We start from the raw sequence: 19,830 nt of genomic DNA on the forward strand, positions 1-19,830 counted from the left end.
CCTTCTCCTCTCCTCCTCCCATCCTCCTCATCTCCTCCTCCTCCTCCCATCCTCCTCCTCCCCCTCCCCCCATCCTCCTCTCCTCCTCCTGCCATCACACCCTCTTCTGTCCTCGTCTGCCTGCCCCACACTGACCTCTGGTGGTGACTTTGTGCACCTGATGCCCTGCCCCTGACCTGCTCGGCTCTGCCTCGTCTTTTTTTTTTTTCTTTCTGCTCGTCTTTACTGCCCTCATGAGCTGCTCTACTAAATACTGATTGTTCAAACACAGAGAGGAAGAGGAGGAGGAGGAGGAGGGAGGGCTCTCATCTGCACAGACCACTGAACAGGAACTTAAATGCCAGTGTGCAAATTCAACAGGTCTGCGCAGTTATTTATAGGAACTATCGGTGTGGGCAGCCTGCTCTCTTACAGTCAGAAAAAAGGTGTTAGAATCACAACAGAACGTGTTACACAAAATGGACTCTTGTGAGCGCTGAGCCGTGTTCTAACTCTGTCGCCTCCTCAAAAACAGACCTGGAGCTGTGTTTTGTTTCATTCATGTTTGAGTAGTTGGCGTTTTTAGTTTGTGTCTTGCAAAAACTGATTGAGCCAAAAAGTGTTCAAAGTAAAGACAAAGCTGACAGACATTTGGGGGAAGATGTTGTCAATGTTGTGTTTGTATCCTGATGATGGGTTTGCAAAATGGAGGGATGAAAGTTCAAAATGTCTAGTTTTTTTTTTTTCTCTCTCTCTCAAACTTGGGGAAGGGCCAATATGGATTTAAAACATTTATTTACTAATTTAGTTTTTGAGTCCATACTTGATGTCACTTTCACTTTTGTAAAAATGTAACAAAAGGTTTTTATCCGGGATTTAAAATAACGTGTTACAGCCAGATCGATTTCCATTTTGAGTTTCTAAATATCGATGCTAAATATCGGCACCAGGTTATTATTGTCAAAACTGAGTTGTGCAGTTTTCTGTATGAATCTACTGTTGAATTGTTAAAATGTGGTTCTGACAAGACTTGTGACTAAAGATGCATTATGTAACTTTTCTGGCAAAGCATTCACCACTTTCTTTGTCTCCATGGAGATGTTTTTGGCACAAAGTTTTTAATTCAGTTTTCTTCATGTGTGGCATTAAACCTCTAAATGTATCTTGCATTAAATGTGCACTTTGTGGCTTTTTAAAAATTGAAATTGACTGATATTGATATTGAAGAATCTGTGCAAATATCGGCCAATATTGATACTGAAACCCTTTGAGATCTCTGCTTTTACTCTGGTCTGGACACTGCACATTAACCTCTGTTTAGATTTTCAAAATCAAAAACTGGGACAGCCCTGGTTTGGGGTGATTGGTAACATTTTTAAACAAGTGCATAATTGAGGAAAATTGTTATGCAGCTGACCCATTCATGATGAACACTTGAGTCAGTATAGTCACATTTTCTTTGTGTTTTCATAATTTTCAAGCAACTTTTCTCTATTTTACCTAAACAAATGAAAATTTATGACTCTCTTTACTAGGGATTTAACAATAACCGAAATATCGTGATATTGTATCGTCAAAAGTCCCTCAATAATACCATAGGCTGTCACAATATATCGAATTACAAGTTCCTTTACTTAAATGCATGCTTTTATAGTAGCAATAACCAGTAAACATAGGGAACTACATATCCCATGATTCATTTCAGTGCAGACAACATGAAGAAATATGTTTTTTACTTGAATTCTTGGGATTATGATGGAAATAATTCACACCAGAATCTTGTTGTGGTATTTTAAAGCAAAAAAAGAGTGTCCTATCTACAATTCTATCAGCCTCTCCAAAATATTAAACCAAAGATGTTCATTTTGTCTTCTTATATACTTTAACTTCTTGGGTTCTTTTTAAAGACAATACAGTAAAGTGTATTTATCTTGTCTTATTTTATTGTGTCATATATCAGCTGTTGTTACTTCCTGTAGGCGTGGTCAGCCTGATGGAGCTGGCAGGTCACTCAGACTGACCACGCCTCCCGTCGCCTGATGTTCTCTGGAGGAGGGTGTCCCAGGTGTGTGAAAGGAGGAACGCGCCGTCATCATGGTTAATGCTGTCCGTGTCTTGTTTCCTGATTTCAGTGGCCTTCTTGATCCAGCGTTTGAACTTGTTGTTTTCTAACCCAATGACCCGAGCTCCGTCCCAATCCAGAATGTGCTTATTTCTTTTACACTGGTCTGATATGGCGGATTTTAGGTTTTCCTGTTCTGCTTTGTGTTTTTGTGTTCTGGTGAGTCTCCCTGATGTTTGCAGCAGCAGCCGAAACATGTCAACAAGGTAAACACACTTTACTGTATTGTCTTTAAAAAGAACCCAAGAAGTTAAAGTTTCTCAAAAATATTGCCGTAAATATCATACCGTGAGATGCATATCGTGAAAAAATTGTATTGAGAGATTTGGATATCGCCTCCTACTCTTTATTGTTGGCAGGGATCAGATTGGTCAAAAATAGGGACACCTGGGACATTTCTTTTATAAAACTGGGACAATTCAGCGATTTTGTATAAATCTGCTGGAACAGGGGACACAGGCTCAAAACTGGGACTGTCCTGGGTAAACAGGGACGTCTGGACACTTTACTTCTGTTATGTTAGAAAGTCATTGTGTTCTGAGCTGTGTCATATTTCATAACATCCACATCCACTTTCCTTCCTTATTATTATTCTTATTTCTTAGACATTTCTCTGGAGTTAAAAGTCCAGTGCACGTTTGCATCAGTGAACCTTTAGCCCACATTCACCATGCCACATGTGCTTGAATGACGCAGATACTATCTCACTTTTCAGAATCTAATAGTTCACAGAGTCACTGAAACACCATCGAAACCGCGCCTGATGGAGGAAGCTGCGAGTCGGAAATCTCAACCACGACTTCCTCTTGACTCTGGCCGGTGCGCGCCCGTGTCAGTCGCGGTTCCACTCGTCTCCGGGGCCACACACACTAGACTCCAGCGCAGGAGCTTAGAGTGCGGAGCGCTGTTAGCATGCTGCGGCGTCTGAGCTTGTTCCGAGGCTACAGGAGAGCTGGGGAGGATGACGACGACGTGTTTGTGACCGCTAAGGTGGGTAAGAGGTCAAGGGTCAGGAGGGAGAGCTGACGTTCTGCAGATCTTCGAGTTCGTGCGATGTCGGGTTCCTGTTGGCTTAGTTCAAATCGAGATGTTTTGTGGTTAGTTTTACTTTTGAAGTGTTTAAATGCAGAGGTTCTGACAGGGTGCATGGTTAAAGACGCGTTATGTAACCTTTCAGGCACAGGTTACATAATGCATCTTTAACCTCGTCTCCGTGGAGTTGTTACTGCTGGCACAAAGTTTAACATCTAGAGCTGCACTTTTCTGGTGAAGACTCCACTACCTGCTTGTTTCCATGGAGATGTTATTGCTAGAGATGTAACAAAAAACAAATATCGTGATATCGTATTGTCAAAAGTCTCACAATAATATCTTTGGCTGTCATAATAATCACAAGTTCCTTGCTTAAATGCAGGTTTTATAGTAGCAACAGCTTATAAACATCGGAAACCACATGGTTCATTTCAGTTCAGAAAACATGAAGAAATATGTTTTTTACTTAAATTCTTGGGATTATGACAGAAATAATTCACATCAAATATTATCAAGGTATTTTAAAAGCAAAAAAGTCCTATCTAGAATTATATCAGCCTCTGCAAAATATCGTACAGAGAGATTTGGACATCGTTACATCCCTAGTCATTGCTTTAGCTGGAATGTTAGATAAAACAGCTTTAAACATATCAATTTTGCAGTTTGTCAGCTACCTTGAAGCTAGGTCCTTTGAAAAAGTACATGCATTCTTTATGTGAGTGGGCTCGCCTCTCTACAGATCTGACTGTAACTTGGCCGAGTGGTGTCACCTGCAGACTTGGAGAAACTTATCCATTTGTCTCCAGTAGATTAGATACTGTAATGTTCTGCTCACTGGTCTCTCCAAACGAGCTGTGAGATGCTGCAGAACATCCAGAACATCCAGAACATCCAGAACGCTGCAGCTCGGGTCCTGACTCGAACTAGGAAGTACGAGCACATAAGTCCTGTGCTCAGGTCTCTGCACTGGCTTCCTGTGCCTCAGAGACTTTAAAGCAGCTCTGCTTGTACAAGTCTCTCCATGGCCGAGCACCAAAGTCCATCTGTGACATGTTAGTGTCATATGAACATCTCACACTCTGAGGAGCTCAGGGACCAACCTCCTGCTGGTGCCCAGAGTCACGACTAAACAAGGGGAGTCAGCGTTTCAGGTTCATGCAGCTAAAACCTGGAACAGTCTGAACATGTGAGACAGACTCTTCTGTGACGCTGTTTAAATCCAGACTCTAACATTTCTGTTTAACTGTGCAAATAACTGAAAGGTTTTCATTCTGCACTCTTCTCTCCAATTTATGTCTCTCTTTTTTAATTTTAATCTTCGTTATTATTTATTATTATATATTATTATTATTATTATTTATGTTTTGATTTGTTTTTATTATGATTTTAATGTATTTCTTATTCTGTAAAGCACTTTGAATTACTTTGTGTACGAATTGTGCTATACAAAGAAAATTGACTTGCCTTGTTTCAACGGAGATAAAGGAGTTTAATGCTATACTAGGGAACATTCCAGGCCAAGCATCAACATCTCCATTAGGGCTGGGATCATTAAGAAGTTGCTGATATGATACAAACCTTGATACAGTGAACTTTCAGTTCGATATTCAACACAATATATTTTAAATCAATTTGATATGATTCAATAAAGTATGAAGGCTAAATCATGACTGTGATACTGAAAGTGTTTGTTAAACCACTTCTTGTGCAAAATGAATATGAAAAAACATTTTAATCTTCAAAAGAGTAGGGGTGTAACAGTAGCCAAAATATTGTGACATTGTGAAATTACAAGTTTCTTCACTTAAATTCATTGCTATGGTGCAGCAACAGCTAAAAAAAAACAAAAAACAGAAGGAACTACGTAGACCATGATCCTTCTAACACTTTTAAGTCTTATTTTTCTGGATTAAGTCTTGTCAAGGAAAAAGTAGTGTATTCACAATCTTGATAGTCTCCACAAAATATTGCAATAAATATCATACTGTGGAATGTATATTGTGAAAATATTGAACCGTGAAATTTGGAAATCATTACATTCCTACAAAACAGTGAAAATGTCAAAGGTGTTGCATAAACAAGATTTTTTCTTCTAAACAAGCAACGAAACTGTAGCTCTGTAACAAAATAATTGAGTGAAATATACCAAAAGTACTCTTGGTGATATATCGATACAGCAGACCACGATATTAATACTGTATCACCACATTAAACAATATGATATTTCGATATTTCCATGGAGACAAGCAGGTAGCCAACCCTCCATCAGAGAAGTTACATAATGCACCTTTATCTCAATTGATCCTTTGAGGTAGAAACATTTTTGGGTGGAAGATTAAACTTAATCGAATCGAAATTGCGATTTGAGTTCAGTCTTTCTTCTGGACATGTTTAAATGTGAATTTTGAACAGAATCTGAATCTATTATTAAAACACAAAGCAGATCATAAACTCAATGCTTGTCCAAAAAGATTTAATTCTATTTTTTTTCTCTGATCGTTCTGCCTAATACAGTTAATGCAGTGCTGTGGGACATAGGCAAACAGTTTTGTAGACCGTTTATGAAGAATGTTAAATAATGCGTCTTTAAAATAGTGTAGAAAGTTAGGGACATTCTTTCGACCTCTTAACTCTCTTTCTGTGTGTGATTCTTGCTTTTCTTTGCACTTGTCTCGTGTGTATTCTGGGCTGGTGGGGCAGATGGAGTCCTCCCGCCGCTCCCTCACTTCCTGTGTGTGTTCCGTGGCCCTGGCAGCTCTGTGTTCTTCAGAAGTGTCAGATGCCATTCCAGGTGGTGGTATTTTTAGCTGCTCTTTGATAATGGGCCCATACGCGGTGGACAGTGTGTGAGAGCATATGTCCACTTACATAAGGACAGGCCCGGCACACGCACTTCACTTTGTAATGAGGAAACCAGTGTCTGCACTTCCACTTTGACTCTGCCTGCTAGAAAGTGTCTGCTGCGCTCATCTGTTACTAAAGAACGTTAAGAAATAGAAGTGGGGAGCACTTTTCTAGCAGCATACTTTTACTCTTTATTGAAGTAACAGTACTCTCACTTGAGTTAAAGTTGTGCTTCCTCTTCCCATTGTGACGAAATCTTTATGTGACAATATGAAATGATTTGAACATTTGTCTTTCTTGCAGTTCAGATATGATTTAATTTGTCTATTTTTTGTGTCTTTTGAAAACACCAGATTTAGTGCATTCTTTAATATTTTGTCTTTCACATTCAGTGAACTTCAAATTATAAATCAGATGTTTTGTCCTGACAGTTAAAAGCCCTTAAATGCATCTCAAATCTCTTCAGGCATGTTTTTGATTAGGGAACACTATTATAACATGGTAGAAAGCTACAAAAAATATTAAATTTGCATAATAACCCCTCTTAAATTAATACTTTTAATCTTACTTGAGCCACACGACTCACGCAGTGTTAAAAGCCAGAGAATAAATGTGGGTTTTAAGATGAGACTTAAAATCGAGACTTAAATACGAGACTTAAAACCCTCCACTGTGGGGGCTGTTGAGACATGGGGGGGTAGAATGTTCCAGAGTTGGGGGCACAGAGAAGACCTGGGCCCCACTGGTTTTAAGTCTCGTCTTAGGCACCACGCACTGGAGCTGGACCTCGGATCTCAGAGCGTGCAGGCGAGCAAATTTGGATGAGGTTCGAGACGTAACGTGGGATCAGAACATTCAAAGCTTTTAAAAACAAACTGTAAAATCTTAAAATCAATTCTAAAATGAACAGGAAGCCCGTGCAGAGACGCAAGGTTTGGGGTTAATGTGCTCTCTCCTTTTTGTTCCTGTTAAAAGTCGCAGCGTTTTGGACTCACTGTCGTCGGTAAAGTGCGTTTTGTGAGATGTTGGAGTAAAATGCGTTACAGTCGTCCAGGCGTGATGAAATAAAAGTGTGCATGACTAGTTCAAAAAGATGCAAATGATCAAAACTTGATTTTAAAACGCAGTTTATCAGTTTGTCAAATTTAAAATCACTGTCTAAGGTGACGCCGAGGTTGGTGACTGTGGGACAAACATCATTTTTGAGGTGTCCCACATCAATGAGGGGACTTCGGGACCCAAACAGTATCACCTCAGTCTTTTCTTTGTTCAGTTTTTAAAAAGTTTTGGGCCAACCGAGCCTTGACGTCAGATAGACAGTCGACTCGGGGTGTCGGGGGGCAGTGATTCTTTTTTCCAACAGCAAGTAAATCTGGCAATCATCATGAGAATATTATTTTGAAGTACCGTTACTGTTGCTTGAGTACAATTCCTGGCTTCTCTACTCACCTCTGTTGGTAATTGTGATCACAAAATGTAGATTTAGGCTACAGACTGGATTTGAAATACAAATACGTTTATTTATTATTTTAAAATGCCTTTCTGTTGTTCATATTAACTGAATTTACAGTTCAGTTGTCTAAATGATTCTCTCCCAAACCCTAAAGATCTGCTGCCAATTAATAAACACCAGATTAGAATACATAACATACACACACTCTTCATTCGTCTAAAGTCTCAAATAGTCCACTCTCTTGTGTCAGCTGTGCCCTGAAATCCTGTGTCAAACTCCAGGTCCCTGAGCAGAACAAAGCCTCGACTGAAGCTGGGCTCTGATTGGCCGCTTCTCCCTGTGGAGGTGGACCAGGATCTAACCCAAATACTGTGTCCAAATCGGGACCTACATTTGACACTGTGCCGTTGCCGTGGTAACGCAGTGGCCTGGCGTTTTGTGTGGTGACCTTCGGGCGCTGCCAAGTTTGTGAAAACATTTTTGAAGTGTGGCCATGTTGACACAGAGGGCCTGCTCTACTTTCACTGCAGCTTTTAGTGTTTTTAATGGACCTGAATAGCTGCAGTTTAGGGCTGGAATCAAATATTAAAGAGCAACTGTTTTCCTTCTGTGGGGCAGAACTGTGAACACACAACACGCTGAAATCACCAGCTTACCTTTTATTATCTGGAAAATGCCAATTTGAAAAAGCCAGTTTACACCCAAAACAATGTATTACATTATTTCTCTTTCGTTTTTGAGTCCCCCCTCCCTTTGCTCCCTGTGCTGTCACTTCCCCTTCAGAGCGCTATCAAAATCATGTGTTCCTCTATTGAAACCGCTGCACTTCACATCAGCTTTGTCTATTGTAGTGGATTGTTTCATATAATGTTTTTGTATATTTATTGGTTGAGCATTGGACACAATCTTACAGCTAGTAAAGAGGGTTTGAATAGGGCCTGGGAGAGATCACTAAATTACTCAAACATGCATGGATGACATCTAAAACATCTTCAGGCACAAAAACTCAATTTTGCATACCCCTTATTTAATAAACTCTTAATGCACTTTGTTCTTTATGAGTTAAATCTTAGTTCATGCTTTATTAAGGCTAATTTAAGTGTAGTTATTATGAAGTAGTACTAAAGACCCAATACTTTATTTTATACTAATATGGTTTTATATTTCTTCAGTTTTAGATCTGGACAGTGGTGAAAAAAGTACTCCATTTTGTTTTGGATACTGGAGCAATGAAATAATCAAGTAAAAGTGTCACGGGAAAAAATTTACTTAAGTAAAAGTATCCATTTAAAATATACTCAAAGAGTAAAAAGTAAAAGTATTTTCAGGTTGTTTTGAGTATTAAAGCTTCAAATGTAGTGATTTTGAGACAGATGTGTGCTGAATTTTGGACTGAGCCTATGTTTTTCCCCCTGTCTATTTGATTTCCTTTTTATTTGTATATTTGCGCTGCTCAAACATGTGAAAAATAAACCCCTCAGCCTTTTCAGCAGGTCTCACCCAAAAATAAATACTTTTACTTTCAGTCCAGTTCAGAAATGAAGCGGAGTAAAAAGTACATACTTTCTCTCAAATGAAGTAGAGTAAAAGTAAAAATTATCCACTTTAAAATGTAATCAAGTAAAGTACAGATACCTCAATGTTTTACTCAAGTACAGTCCTTTACTACTTGTACTTTGTTCTGTTTCACCGCTGGATCAGGACCATCCACTTTAGTCCAAATGATGTGATATTGTGTCTGTATTGTTGCTCGTTCATTGCAATGCTGTAGTTTTTAGTATTTTTGGTATCATGTTTTTTGTTTTGTTGTTGTTGTTTTGTTTTTTTGAGAGTCTCCATGGGGTTTTATTCTGTAAAAGCTCCTAACCCTGCAGTTTAAATCTTTACAAACATTTTCTGAAGTCCATGTCCATTAGTTTAGAGTTGGAATTACAGTGTGTACTGTGATCTGAATCTTGGTTTTTAAAAATATATCACAAAAATATGTCAGTTGTATAGTAATATTTTTGACTGGGACTACTGAATGATTTTGGCGCCTTTTGCTGCAGTATTTGCATCACTGGTGGTTTCTTCATCGGCCCTTCCTTCCTCTTTATGTTCTCTTCTCTATTTTTATATGGAACATTTTCAGACAAGCCTACAACAATAAACAGTCGTCATGACAACAGCCCTGCGTAATTCAGCCACTCGTTCTCCCCTGCAAGAGACTGAAAGGTTAACTGTGTCACAATAGTCAGGCAATTTGTCTTTTTAATTTAAACTCCAGTTGAAGCTGTGGGTCTTAAAGGGCTCATATGATTCTATTTTGTTTTTCTCTCAAACAGAAAACACTGACTCACTGTGTTTTCAGAACATCCGAATGATTCACCATGATGACTTTAAAAGCACTTTTCACAAGAGAGAGAGAACAGTGTGGAGTTTTTTTCTGTGACTGTAAAGCTAACAAATAACAACTAGCATGTTAACACACACTTCCTGGATAACAAAACGTTTTATGATTAGATATAGACAGCACCCAGAGTTATTTTGACCTCAAGAGCAACACATTTTTTTCTGGAATACACAGAAAAAAGGAAGTGACAGGAAGTACACGATATTATTAGTCTTAGTTTTTTTGTCCTAAATTCAGCAGATGTTGTATTAAATTTAATCTATACATTGACATATTGTATAAAATGTTACTTTTCAAAGGGGGTGTACTCATTTATGCTGAGCACTGTAGTAGTAAGAAGTGCTAAATGGTAGTAGGTAGTAGATAGGTGGCATGTTATTAGTAATTGTAGTAGTAGTAAGTGTTGGTGTTGGAGTAGGTGTAGGAGTACTCAGAGTAGTGGGTAGTAGTAGTAGTAGTAGTAGTAGTAGTAGTAGTAGTAGTAGTAGTAGTAGTAGTAGTAGTAGTAGTAGTAGTAGTAGTAGTAGTAGTAGTAGTAGTAGTAGTAGTAGTAGTAGTATCCAAGCGTTCGTCATATTGTCGTTCTAACTCTGGTGCACATATTGATAAAATATGCAGAGAATGTGAGTGTCTGACTCTGATTACACACGTCTGTAGACTAGACTGCACTGCACGTGTACCATCTCCCTCTCTCTTCTTTCTCTTTCCCTCGCTCCCTCCTTCCCTCCAGGTTCACGCCTCACTGACTCTCCTCGTTGCTCCTGCAGAGGTGTGATTTATGAACACAACCTCCCTGCACCACACAGCTCTGTCTCTCACGCACGCACGCACTCACACACTCACCCCCCCACACACACACACTCTCTCACACACACACCTTATGCTCACACGTACACACACACGCACACACACACACTGGACTGCAGCAGCGTGACCAGGCTTTCTAATGAGGGATTTCCATGCCCGTCCCTTTGCGTCTGCTCATCATTAGACACGTGTAATGTTGTTAATAATGAATTAGGATTTTCATATTTCATTGTCTCTTATTTCAATAACCACAGGAGAACATAAAAGCTTTGGAAGTTTGTGACTGTTAGTCTCTCAAAAAGAGGTGTACAGACTAGGGCCTGACCGATACATCAGTTGGCCGATATTATCGGAAGATATGGGTACCTGGAAACTTATCGGCTATCGGCCGATATGTTTGCTGATAGGGGCCGATATTTTGCATGGCCATGTTATACCTCATTATAAAGCTTAGACTCTTTACATTATGTTCATTTAATCCAATTTACAGATAAATGTCTTAATATGTGGCTCCACGTTAGTATTTATCTGTGGAGTCATTTGTCAGTGTGTGTCCGTACTGTCCCTGAACACATCACAGAGTCACGACACTCACGTGTGTGTGTTTACACCTGCAGACACAGATCCTGTGTGCAACACTGAGATTATTTTCTTTTTACGGACCATTGGTTTGAGTCTTGATTAAAAGGACTTTTATTAGTGCAGACTTGTGATGCGGGACGAGCCTGTGTGAGCGGTGAGTGTTGGAAATATGTCAACTTTGAAGCTAGTTTAGGCTAGTGATTAGCTGCTGTAGCTCTCACACATAAACAGACTGTTTTCTATTGGTCTAGTGTAAAATTGTAAAACATACAACCGTATTGGCCGTATATTTGTTACTGGACCTGCACTGATATGTAAATAAGCTGTGAATAGACGTGTGAATTATGACATTTGCGCATATAATTAATTATCGCGGCGCGCAGCATTTACGGCTAAAGGCTAACAGCACTAGTTTCTTTATTAGCTAGCAGCGATGGGTCGGTCGTGAACGAAACGGCTCTTAGATCCGGCTCTTTGAAGCGAACGACCGGAGCCTGATCCTTATTGGGAGCCGTGTTTTCTCTTTCTCTTTCACTTTTTCTCTTCACGTCGTTTGCAGACTTTTGGGAGTTTGACAGCGGCAACGGCTGAAAACGAAATCTGCATGTGTATAGGATAGAAAAATGTGCATGTCTGGCTGTAGTTCAGCATAAAATAAATAAACCAGGACTAATCTTGGGCTCGAGAGACAGAGAGAGATAGAGACCAAGTCCCGACACTTAGTCCTGGTTCAGTTCTGGTGTAGGCCTGTTTTACACATGTTTTAGATCTGTTTCACTCCTGGTTTAGACCTGGTTCAGACCTGGTTTAGTTCTGGTTTAGTCCTGCTTGCAACAAAACAACCTGAAGAGTTGAATAACACATAAATGTTGCCTAAATAAATCCAATTTAAAATCCACCAGAGCCAAACCTAAGTTTTTTAAACAAATCAAGATTTACAGTGAATTTTTACATCACTAAATATATCGGCGATTATATCGACTATCAGCACCTCCAACTCACATTATATCGGTATCATATTGGCCGCAACAAAATCCATACCAGTCGGGCCCTAGTACAGACTCAAAACTGTCAAATCCAAGGTGAAGTAAGTTTAAGTCATTCATTTAATTCACTGTAATCACAGTATGTACGTTTTTGGCCAAAAATAGACTAAAAAAGCATTTTTCTTTTCATTTTGGTTGTGTTTATTGCACTGAAGAATAAAAGCCCATACTGTGAGTGGGCTTGCATCTCCACAAACCTGACTCTTATTTGGCTGAGGAGGGATATAATATTCCAGACTACAGAAAAAAATCCATTCATCTTGATAGATTTATGATTTTAGTAAGCATCCACCTGCACTGCTATCAAAAAATCTGGTATTGATCCAGGATCTGATATCATGACATCCCATGTGATGATGTGATGATAATAAAAATAATAATAACACATAACACTTGTGTAGCGCTTTTCAAGATTCTCACAGATGCTTTACATGAGGAGACAAATAAAGGATGATGTATGACCTGGCCCCACATAAGGTCTCACTGCCGATGCTCTGGGGTCCTTGTAGTATCATGTAATGTTTGTTAAAGAAATAATTGTGTATTCACTTGTGTTGTCTGACCCTGTTGTATTTTGTCCCCACAGAGCAGCTCCCCCACGGGCCCCGGCCGCTCCGACTCCCCGGTCTACACTAACCTCCAGGAGCTGAAGATCTCCCAGTCCAACCTGCCCCCAGTGCCCTCGGGCTCCCCCCTGCACCTGCACGGAGACTGGGAGACGCACAGGGACACCAGCGGGAGACACTTCTACTACAACAGAGCCACTGGAGAGAGGACGTGGAAGCCCCCCCGCACCAGGGACACGGCCAGCACCAGCAGCATGAAGGGGGACGGCCACAGAGGGGACAGCCTGAAGAGGGACGGCCACAGAGGGGACAGCCTGAAGGGGGACAGCCACAGAGGGGACAGCCTGAGAAGGGACAACCAGGGCCCTGTGGAGACTGAGGTCAGGATATTTTACAGAAATGTGTTACAAATTATACTTTGCGCTTTAAGTGACTCTCACATTTTGGTTGAAAATCAAACTCCTAAACAGGATGATGAACGCTCAGGCTCCTGAAATTGTGCTGTTTACATCAGTTTTCAGACCATCTTAAAACTTTTTCGGCTCTGTTTGCTAATGTGTGACATACATGTAGAACACCCCTAGCATGATGTCACTGCAAAGTATCAATATGACAGAATCAAAGTCTGTTGGAAGGTTATCGAGGACACTTTCACACGGTTCTAGGCTAACAGGGTTTACAAGACCTTTTTGTTTTGTGGCTCCAGCGCAGTAAGGCAAACACAGCTTCACACACCATTGTTCCATTGTTCCATTCATACAACAAAACCAGGATCCACAATTTAAACGACCAACTGTTAAGTTCATTAAAGCTACCATCTGTTAAGTTCATTTGATTTGTCACCTGCCCCCTCACCTGGCACCTCACCTGGCCTTTGTTCAGACTCACCTGTGCCCTGGCACACTGTCAGACAGAAGTAACATAGATAGCATCCAGTGGTGATATGTGAAAATGCAAGTCTAATTATAGATCAGGGGTGTCAAACTCATTTTGGTCCGGGGGCCATATCCAACCTACTTTGATCCCAAAGAGGCCGGATCAGAAAATTCATGGTTTATAAACCCCAAAAATAACAATAAGTTCAAATATTTGTGCAGAGAAATGCAAATCTATTACAGAAATCATTTTTTAATTGATGAACTCTTTCTTTTACAAAATATTATAATATTATGAACAATCTGAAACATTAAGAAAAATGCAATTTCAACACAATGTTTTAACATGAACTTGTATGTAAATAGGAATAAGTCAATTTTTGTTGTAAAATCCTGCACTCGGCTCCACTTTTCTCATGTTGGACATTTTTCTGATGAGGGTGTCACGGTCAACAGTCAAAACGATCGTCCTTTAAGAGCGTTTGGAAAGAGACAAGTCTTCATTTGTGCTGCTCTGGTGGGAGGGGCCACGTACAGAGACACTGGAGACGCTGCTATACTCAGCACCACAGAAAATTAACAATATCGTAATAGAAAATATAATTAAAATATTTTAGTAGAAAATCAGCTGAGGGCCAGATTAAAGGTCTTGGAGGGCCGGATCCGGCCCCCGGGCCATATGTTTAACATTCCTGTTATAAATGGTAGCTTTAATGACTTGAAGTCAGAATATATATTGGTATTTTTGGAAAGTATACTGTGTACTGTGAAGTTTATTTTTTTGTTTTGTTTTTCTCAGTACACTCAATGTTATTTTGGGGCAGGACAATTTTATTATAGTGACTGATGGTCTTCTGTTTATTCCAAACATTTGATCTGCTCCACTGACAAATACAAGAGGATGTCACCTGAACCCTGTCTCTTATTAACAGCTGAGTTTAGTCTATTCTAGGGAAAACCTGTGTGAAATTATTCAACAGACAACAGGTCTTAAAGGTCCATATTGATCTATGTTATAATGTAGTTTTCTCATCACAAACAGACCTGGAGTTGTGTTTTGTTTTTTTCACACATTTATTTCTACAAAAAATGACTGTTGACCTGAAAATTACTGCTTCATGACATCACAAGGTCTCAAAAGGACCCCTCATGTGTCTCCACAGCCACTCTCCTCTGAAGAGAACTGTAACAGCACCCACTCCAGTCAGTCAGACAGCCAGTACGGGTCGCCCCCTAGAGGCTGGTCTGAGGAGCTGGACGAGCACGGCCACACTACCTACGTGTCGGAGTACACCCAGGAGAAGGTCAGGATTTCACATCACCATAAACAGAGCTTTATATAACAGCTGCAGTTCCACTTATAGAATACTGACTGGTTTTGTTTCACAGTGGATCAAACATGTGGACGAGCAGGGGCGGCCATATTACTACAGCGCAGACGGCTCCAGGTCCGAGTGGGAGCTGCCCAAGGTGAGTAATACTTATACTCCTACTGCGACTGAAATAGTAACAGCAGTTATTAATGTTGTTTTTAATAGCACTTTCTAAACTCTCACTATACTCAGTTGAGCTCTAAGTTTTAAAACTCAATCCTCAACACATTTTCATCACATTTAGGTAATGTTATTTGCTAAATGAATACAAAAGTAACACGTATTTTAGAACTTTGTAGAGGTCAAAAGTATATAAAATCAGATACTAATCGAGCTACATCAGAAGAACTATAAGAGCACATAGAAGAGTATACGCCCATGGACCACTATGGAACCTATGTATTATACAGATATAAGTTCAACATGGCAATATAAAAGAAAGTACTGCAATGTTTTGTTGACATTGTGTTGTCTAAATATCAATGTAGTATCCCATTGAGTACTGAGTATTGAATATATTTCTTAGTACTGAATTTTCTGGGCTATTAGACGCGCTCTTCAACCTCCAACCCCATTAAAAAAATGATTGCACGCCCCACAATCCAGAGCGCCCTATACACGAATCCACTCAGGTGTCCCAGCACGACTTCAGTAAACTACAAAGCCGCACCACCCACAGTGCTCGCAAACACACACGGAGGAGACAGTGACCGCACAGCCAAAAACACCCACAGACACAATCATCACTCCACGCCGACGAGGAACGGAACGGAGGAACGAACCGAAAAAGCGAGAGAAATGTGCCACTTCTAGACACAACTGAACAACTGAGTCACTGTGAACACGCGACAATCCTTTGGTCCCAGACAGCACCTCCCTACAAGCCACAACTGAACAAAGCCCAGAGTCACCGTGAACGCCACAAACAAACAAAACCACTCACCCATCACACTGTTGGGTTTCCTTTAAAGTCCGGTGTGGTTTATTTGTGAAAAAAGTTCAAAAATAAACCATTTAATGACGGTGCATCTTATAATCCAGAGCACCTAATAGCCTGGAAAATACAGTATTGAAATTGATTTTGAAATTTTAGTATTGTGACAACACTGGTCTAAACTAGAGTTAGCAGGTTTTATACAGAATAAGACTCCATGGATATTTGTTTTTCTCCTGTGGAAATAGCAACTTTTATTATTTTATACTATTCCATTGGAGATTTATTGTAAAGACGAATGGGGCCAGAACTGACCCTTGTGATACTTTGAAATCATCATTACATAATAAATACTGAGCCTGACCTAAAACTTGTAAGCTGTGGTTATCATTTGACCTACATTTGTCCAGTGTTTGTGAATGGATCCAGTGGCACACCTTTGGCGTGTGGCTCTAAAGCTAATGCTAGCATACTTGTTTACGTAATTAATGGGATAAAGCATTAGTAGCCATCTATTTTTGTCTCTTTGCCTCCTAATCTGAGGCTTTGAGGTGAATGTCATTAGGTCAGACAAAGGTCCCAGTGCCTCCAGAATGACGTTGGACATTCAGAGCACCACTGTAGGAGGCACTGGAGGTGAGATACTCCCTCCCGGGCCCATGCAGCTGTGGACTGTCAAAGGAGAGGTATAGGAGACTGCTTCTGAATAGAATTGTAAGTGTGTTTATTAATGTATTTTTACTCAACTTCTTTTCAGTATAACATCTCACCTCAGTCGGGGGAGCTGCCCAAAAGCCGTAGTCTGGAGAGGAAGCAGCAGGAGCCCATAGTTCTGACCAAGTGGAGACACAGCACCTATGTACTGGACCTCAATGACAAGGTAGGACCACAGATACCCTGACCTGAATGCTAAACACTGAAGTGAGGGAAGAGAAAAAAAAATCCAAACATATATGCTAGATACATTATCTTATTTACAAATCAACTTTGGGATGCTAAAAGATAATGCTAAATAATGCTAGCTGTGGAGCTCATCTGTGACCGTTCCCCCATAGTTCCAGAAGTACATTTCCCATTCAATTTCTCTCCATAGACTGTCCGAAAAAAAAAAAAAAAAGTTAGCAGCACGTAACTGGTTAGCCTTTATGATGCCTTTTAATATTTGAATTTTTCAAAAAGTCTATGGGAAAACTGAATGGAAAATTTACCTCCAGAACCAAAGTGGACTTGGAAGTGCGCAGGACTGTGGAACTCCATTGAGCTGTATTGATTATTACATTTTTTGCATTACATTTTTTAGTATATACATCAGTGGTTCTTAAATTGTGATCATTGCTGCTGGTAGTCCTTCTATTGGCTTCATTGTACAGGGTGTCCCAGAAAATGACATCATTTCGCAGGCCAATAATGTTGGTAATTCTTGTTGAAATAACCTTGAATTTTTACAGAATGTTCAGAAACAGATTTTATATTTAATGTTTTAAGTCTGTTCTGTTTCGAAAGGATCTGGTTATGCCAAACCATCATTTGAGGAATCTGGGTTTCCAAACTTCTCCTTACGGACTTCTCTGGGCTTCACAAGCGTTTTTCACGAACTTGCTTGACCTTCTCTTCTGATGTTAATGATGGTACCAGATCCTTTAGCCCTGCATAAGCAGTCTTCCTCTTTTCATTTTTGGTACCAAGTCCAAATTTGTTTGCCAGTTGGTGAAGTTTTTCCAAATGTTGCACTGAACGCTGCACAGTCTTGGGTGACTGTGTGCGAGCAGATTCCAAGATGCAAAATGATTTCTCATTGGGAGTGAACAGCATGATTTACCCTGAAAGCAGAACAAAAATAAAACATTAAATATAAAATCTTTATCTGTTTATATATACTCTTTAATCTGAAATTTGAGGTTATTTCAACTAGAATTTCCAAAATTATTGGCCTGCAAAATAATGTAAATTATTTGGGACACCCTGTTCTTTAACCTTTGGGTGTAGTCTTGGTTTAGACCTTTCTAGACCAGCATGTTTAACCCGGGTCTAGGCTTACTTGACTTGACAACAATTTTTAGTCCTTTGTTTGGTCGAATTCTGGTTAAATCTAGTGAAGTCCAGGTTTTACTCTGCTTTTGTGTTTAGTTCATGCTTAGTCTGTCTTGGTTTGAAGCGTTGGAGAACAGTGGAGCGGCGGGTTTGAGGTTAACTGGTTCTTTCCTTACAGTTCTCATTCAAAGTGTTTCGTTTTGCTTCTGCGCCTCACAAGAAGAGATTCCGCCTGTCTCTGTACTCTGACAAAGTTTGTACTGCCAGTGCCTCCTGTGGCTTCACATAGAACATGATCTGTGTTGATTTGTTGTAGGTAGACTACCAAATCAAAAGCGTCCATTTTAGAACAACTCAAATCAGTGAGAAACTAACAAGGGCTTGGGCAACATGTTCTATTGATTTGTAGATGTAAAGCCCTTGTTTTAAATGATCTGTTGTAGGTTAGAGTTTCAGTCCTCAAACAAGACAGTTCTCTAAAAATATTACAAAAATATACAGGGTAAAACTATTTCTAGTGCTGTTTCCTTCAGATTTCTGTAGAAACTCTGATGCCGTGGGTGAGGCTATTTTGTTTTGTTCTGTTTTTTATTTTTTATTATTATTATTTTTTTTTATTATTATTTTATTATTATTTTTTTTTTTGCAATTTATTTAGTTTTTAAAGCATGTTGTCAACAGTCTGTATAGTAAAATCAGAAAGCATCATTTGTTAAGGTGGTGAAGTATTGACTATAAGGCCACCACAGTTATTTTAATTAACAGAAAACACTATCACAGAATAGTTAGAGGACCGACCAGTGCAAAAGAGCACGTGTAGTTCACATAGCCTATGCAGCCAGGTTAGAAGTTGGATCTGAAAGTATTTAGCCGAGCTTATGTGACTGTTTTTAATTGGCTAAAAGGGTGAGGAAAGTTCAAGGGTCTAATTAATGAGTTAACTAGAGCTGTTTGTTTATCTGTGATTTGGAAAGAATGTAACTTTTCAAACTAACCTGATTTTGTTAAAGAAAAGTGTAATTTTAACAAGAGTCGTCAAAAGTATCAAAAATCAGATACTCATCGATACTAAAACTAGTATCGAAACTAGACCCTTTCACAGCACAGAAATGAAAGTTTCCTGAATGTCTTTAGAATCATGCTGAGCTGTATCAGAACAAGTAGAAGAGCACATAGACTAGTATACACACATGGACACTAAGAACCTACCTGGACCACGTAGTATCAGAATTGGTATCCAGTCCATTCGTTATTACTGAAATCGATTTTGAAATGTTAGTATCATGACAACACTAATATTAACAGAATCATGAATGCTCTTTAGATTTTAACCCTTATTTTGTCTTTAACTTTGTCAGTAACTTTCTCTTAATGACTGTTTTTTTAACCTATTTCACTAACCCTGCCTGTATCTGCATGTTACACGTTTAATATATGCAATTATTCTAACAATCTGAAAGGGCCTATATTACGCACACTTTTGGTCCATGTTATAATGTTGTTTCCTCATCACAAACATACCAGGTTTTTTTTGTTTCATTCACACAAATCTTGCTTATTTAGGCTGTGTTCTTCTGTCAAACTGAAAACACTCTGTTCCACCATATGTCACTGGTCATCAAGTAATACAGGAAGTGTGGCCCTTTGTTTTTAAACTCCACACACTAGAATCATTTCAGCCTAGGGTGACCAGATTTAAAAAAAAAAAAAAAAACTGGGAGCAGTTGGTAATAAAATTGTGAAACGAGTGTGTAATTAAGGAAAATTGTTCTGCATTCGGCCCATTCATAACAA

At 39.5% G+C, this 19,830-nt stretch overlaps 1 protein-coding gene across 5 annotated transcripts in view; it reads left to right on the forward strand.

The window, feature by feature from the left end:
* The window catches only part of arhgap12b (Rho GTPase activating protein 12b), a 110,820-nt gene that overhangs the window by 66,576 nt on the left and 24,414 nt on the right, over positions 1-19,830 (forward strand). For all 5 annotated transcript variants that reach the window (XM_055150897.1, XM_020940755.2, XM_055150898.1 and 2 more), the window contains exons 3-6: positions 12,844-13,203; positions 14,862-15,002; positions 15,088-15,168; positions 16,763-16,885. In XM_055150897.1, coding sequence (XP_055006872.1) covers positions 12,844-13,203; positions 14,862-15,002; positions 15,088-15,168; positions 16,763-16,885 — 705 coding nt within the window. The remainder of the gene's footprint in view (positions 1-12,843; positions 13,204-14,861; positions 15,003-15,087; positions 15,169-16,762; positions 16,886-19,830) is intronic.

This window comes from Boleophthalmus pectinirostris, unplaced genomic scaffold, assembly GCF_026225935.1.
Source record: "Boleophthalmus pectinirostris isolate CB_2022bp ecotype Guang Dong unplaced genomic scaffold, ASM2622593v1 HiC_scaffold_15, whole genome shotgun sequence".
NCBI lineage: Eukaryota > Metazoa > Chordata > Actinopteri > Gobiiformes > Gobiidae > Boleophthalmus > Boleophthalmus pectinirostris.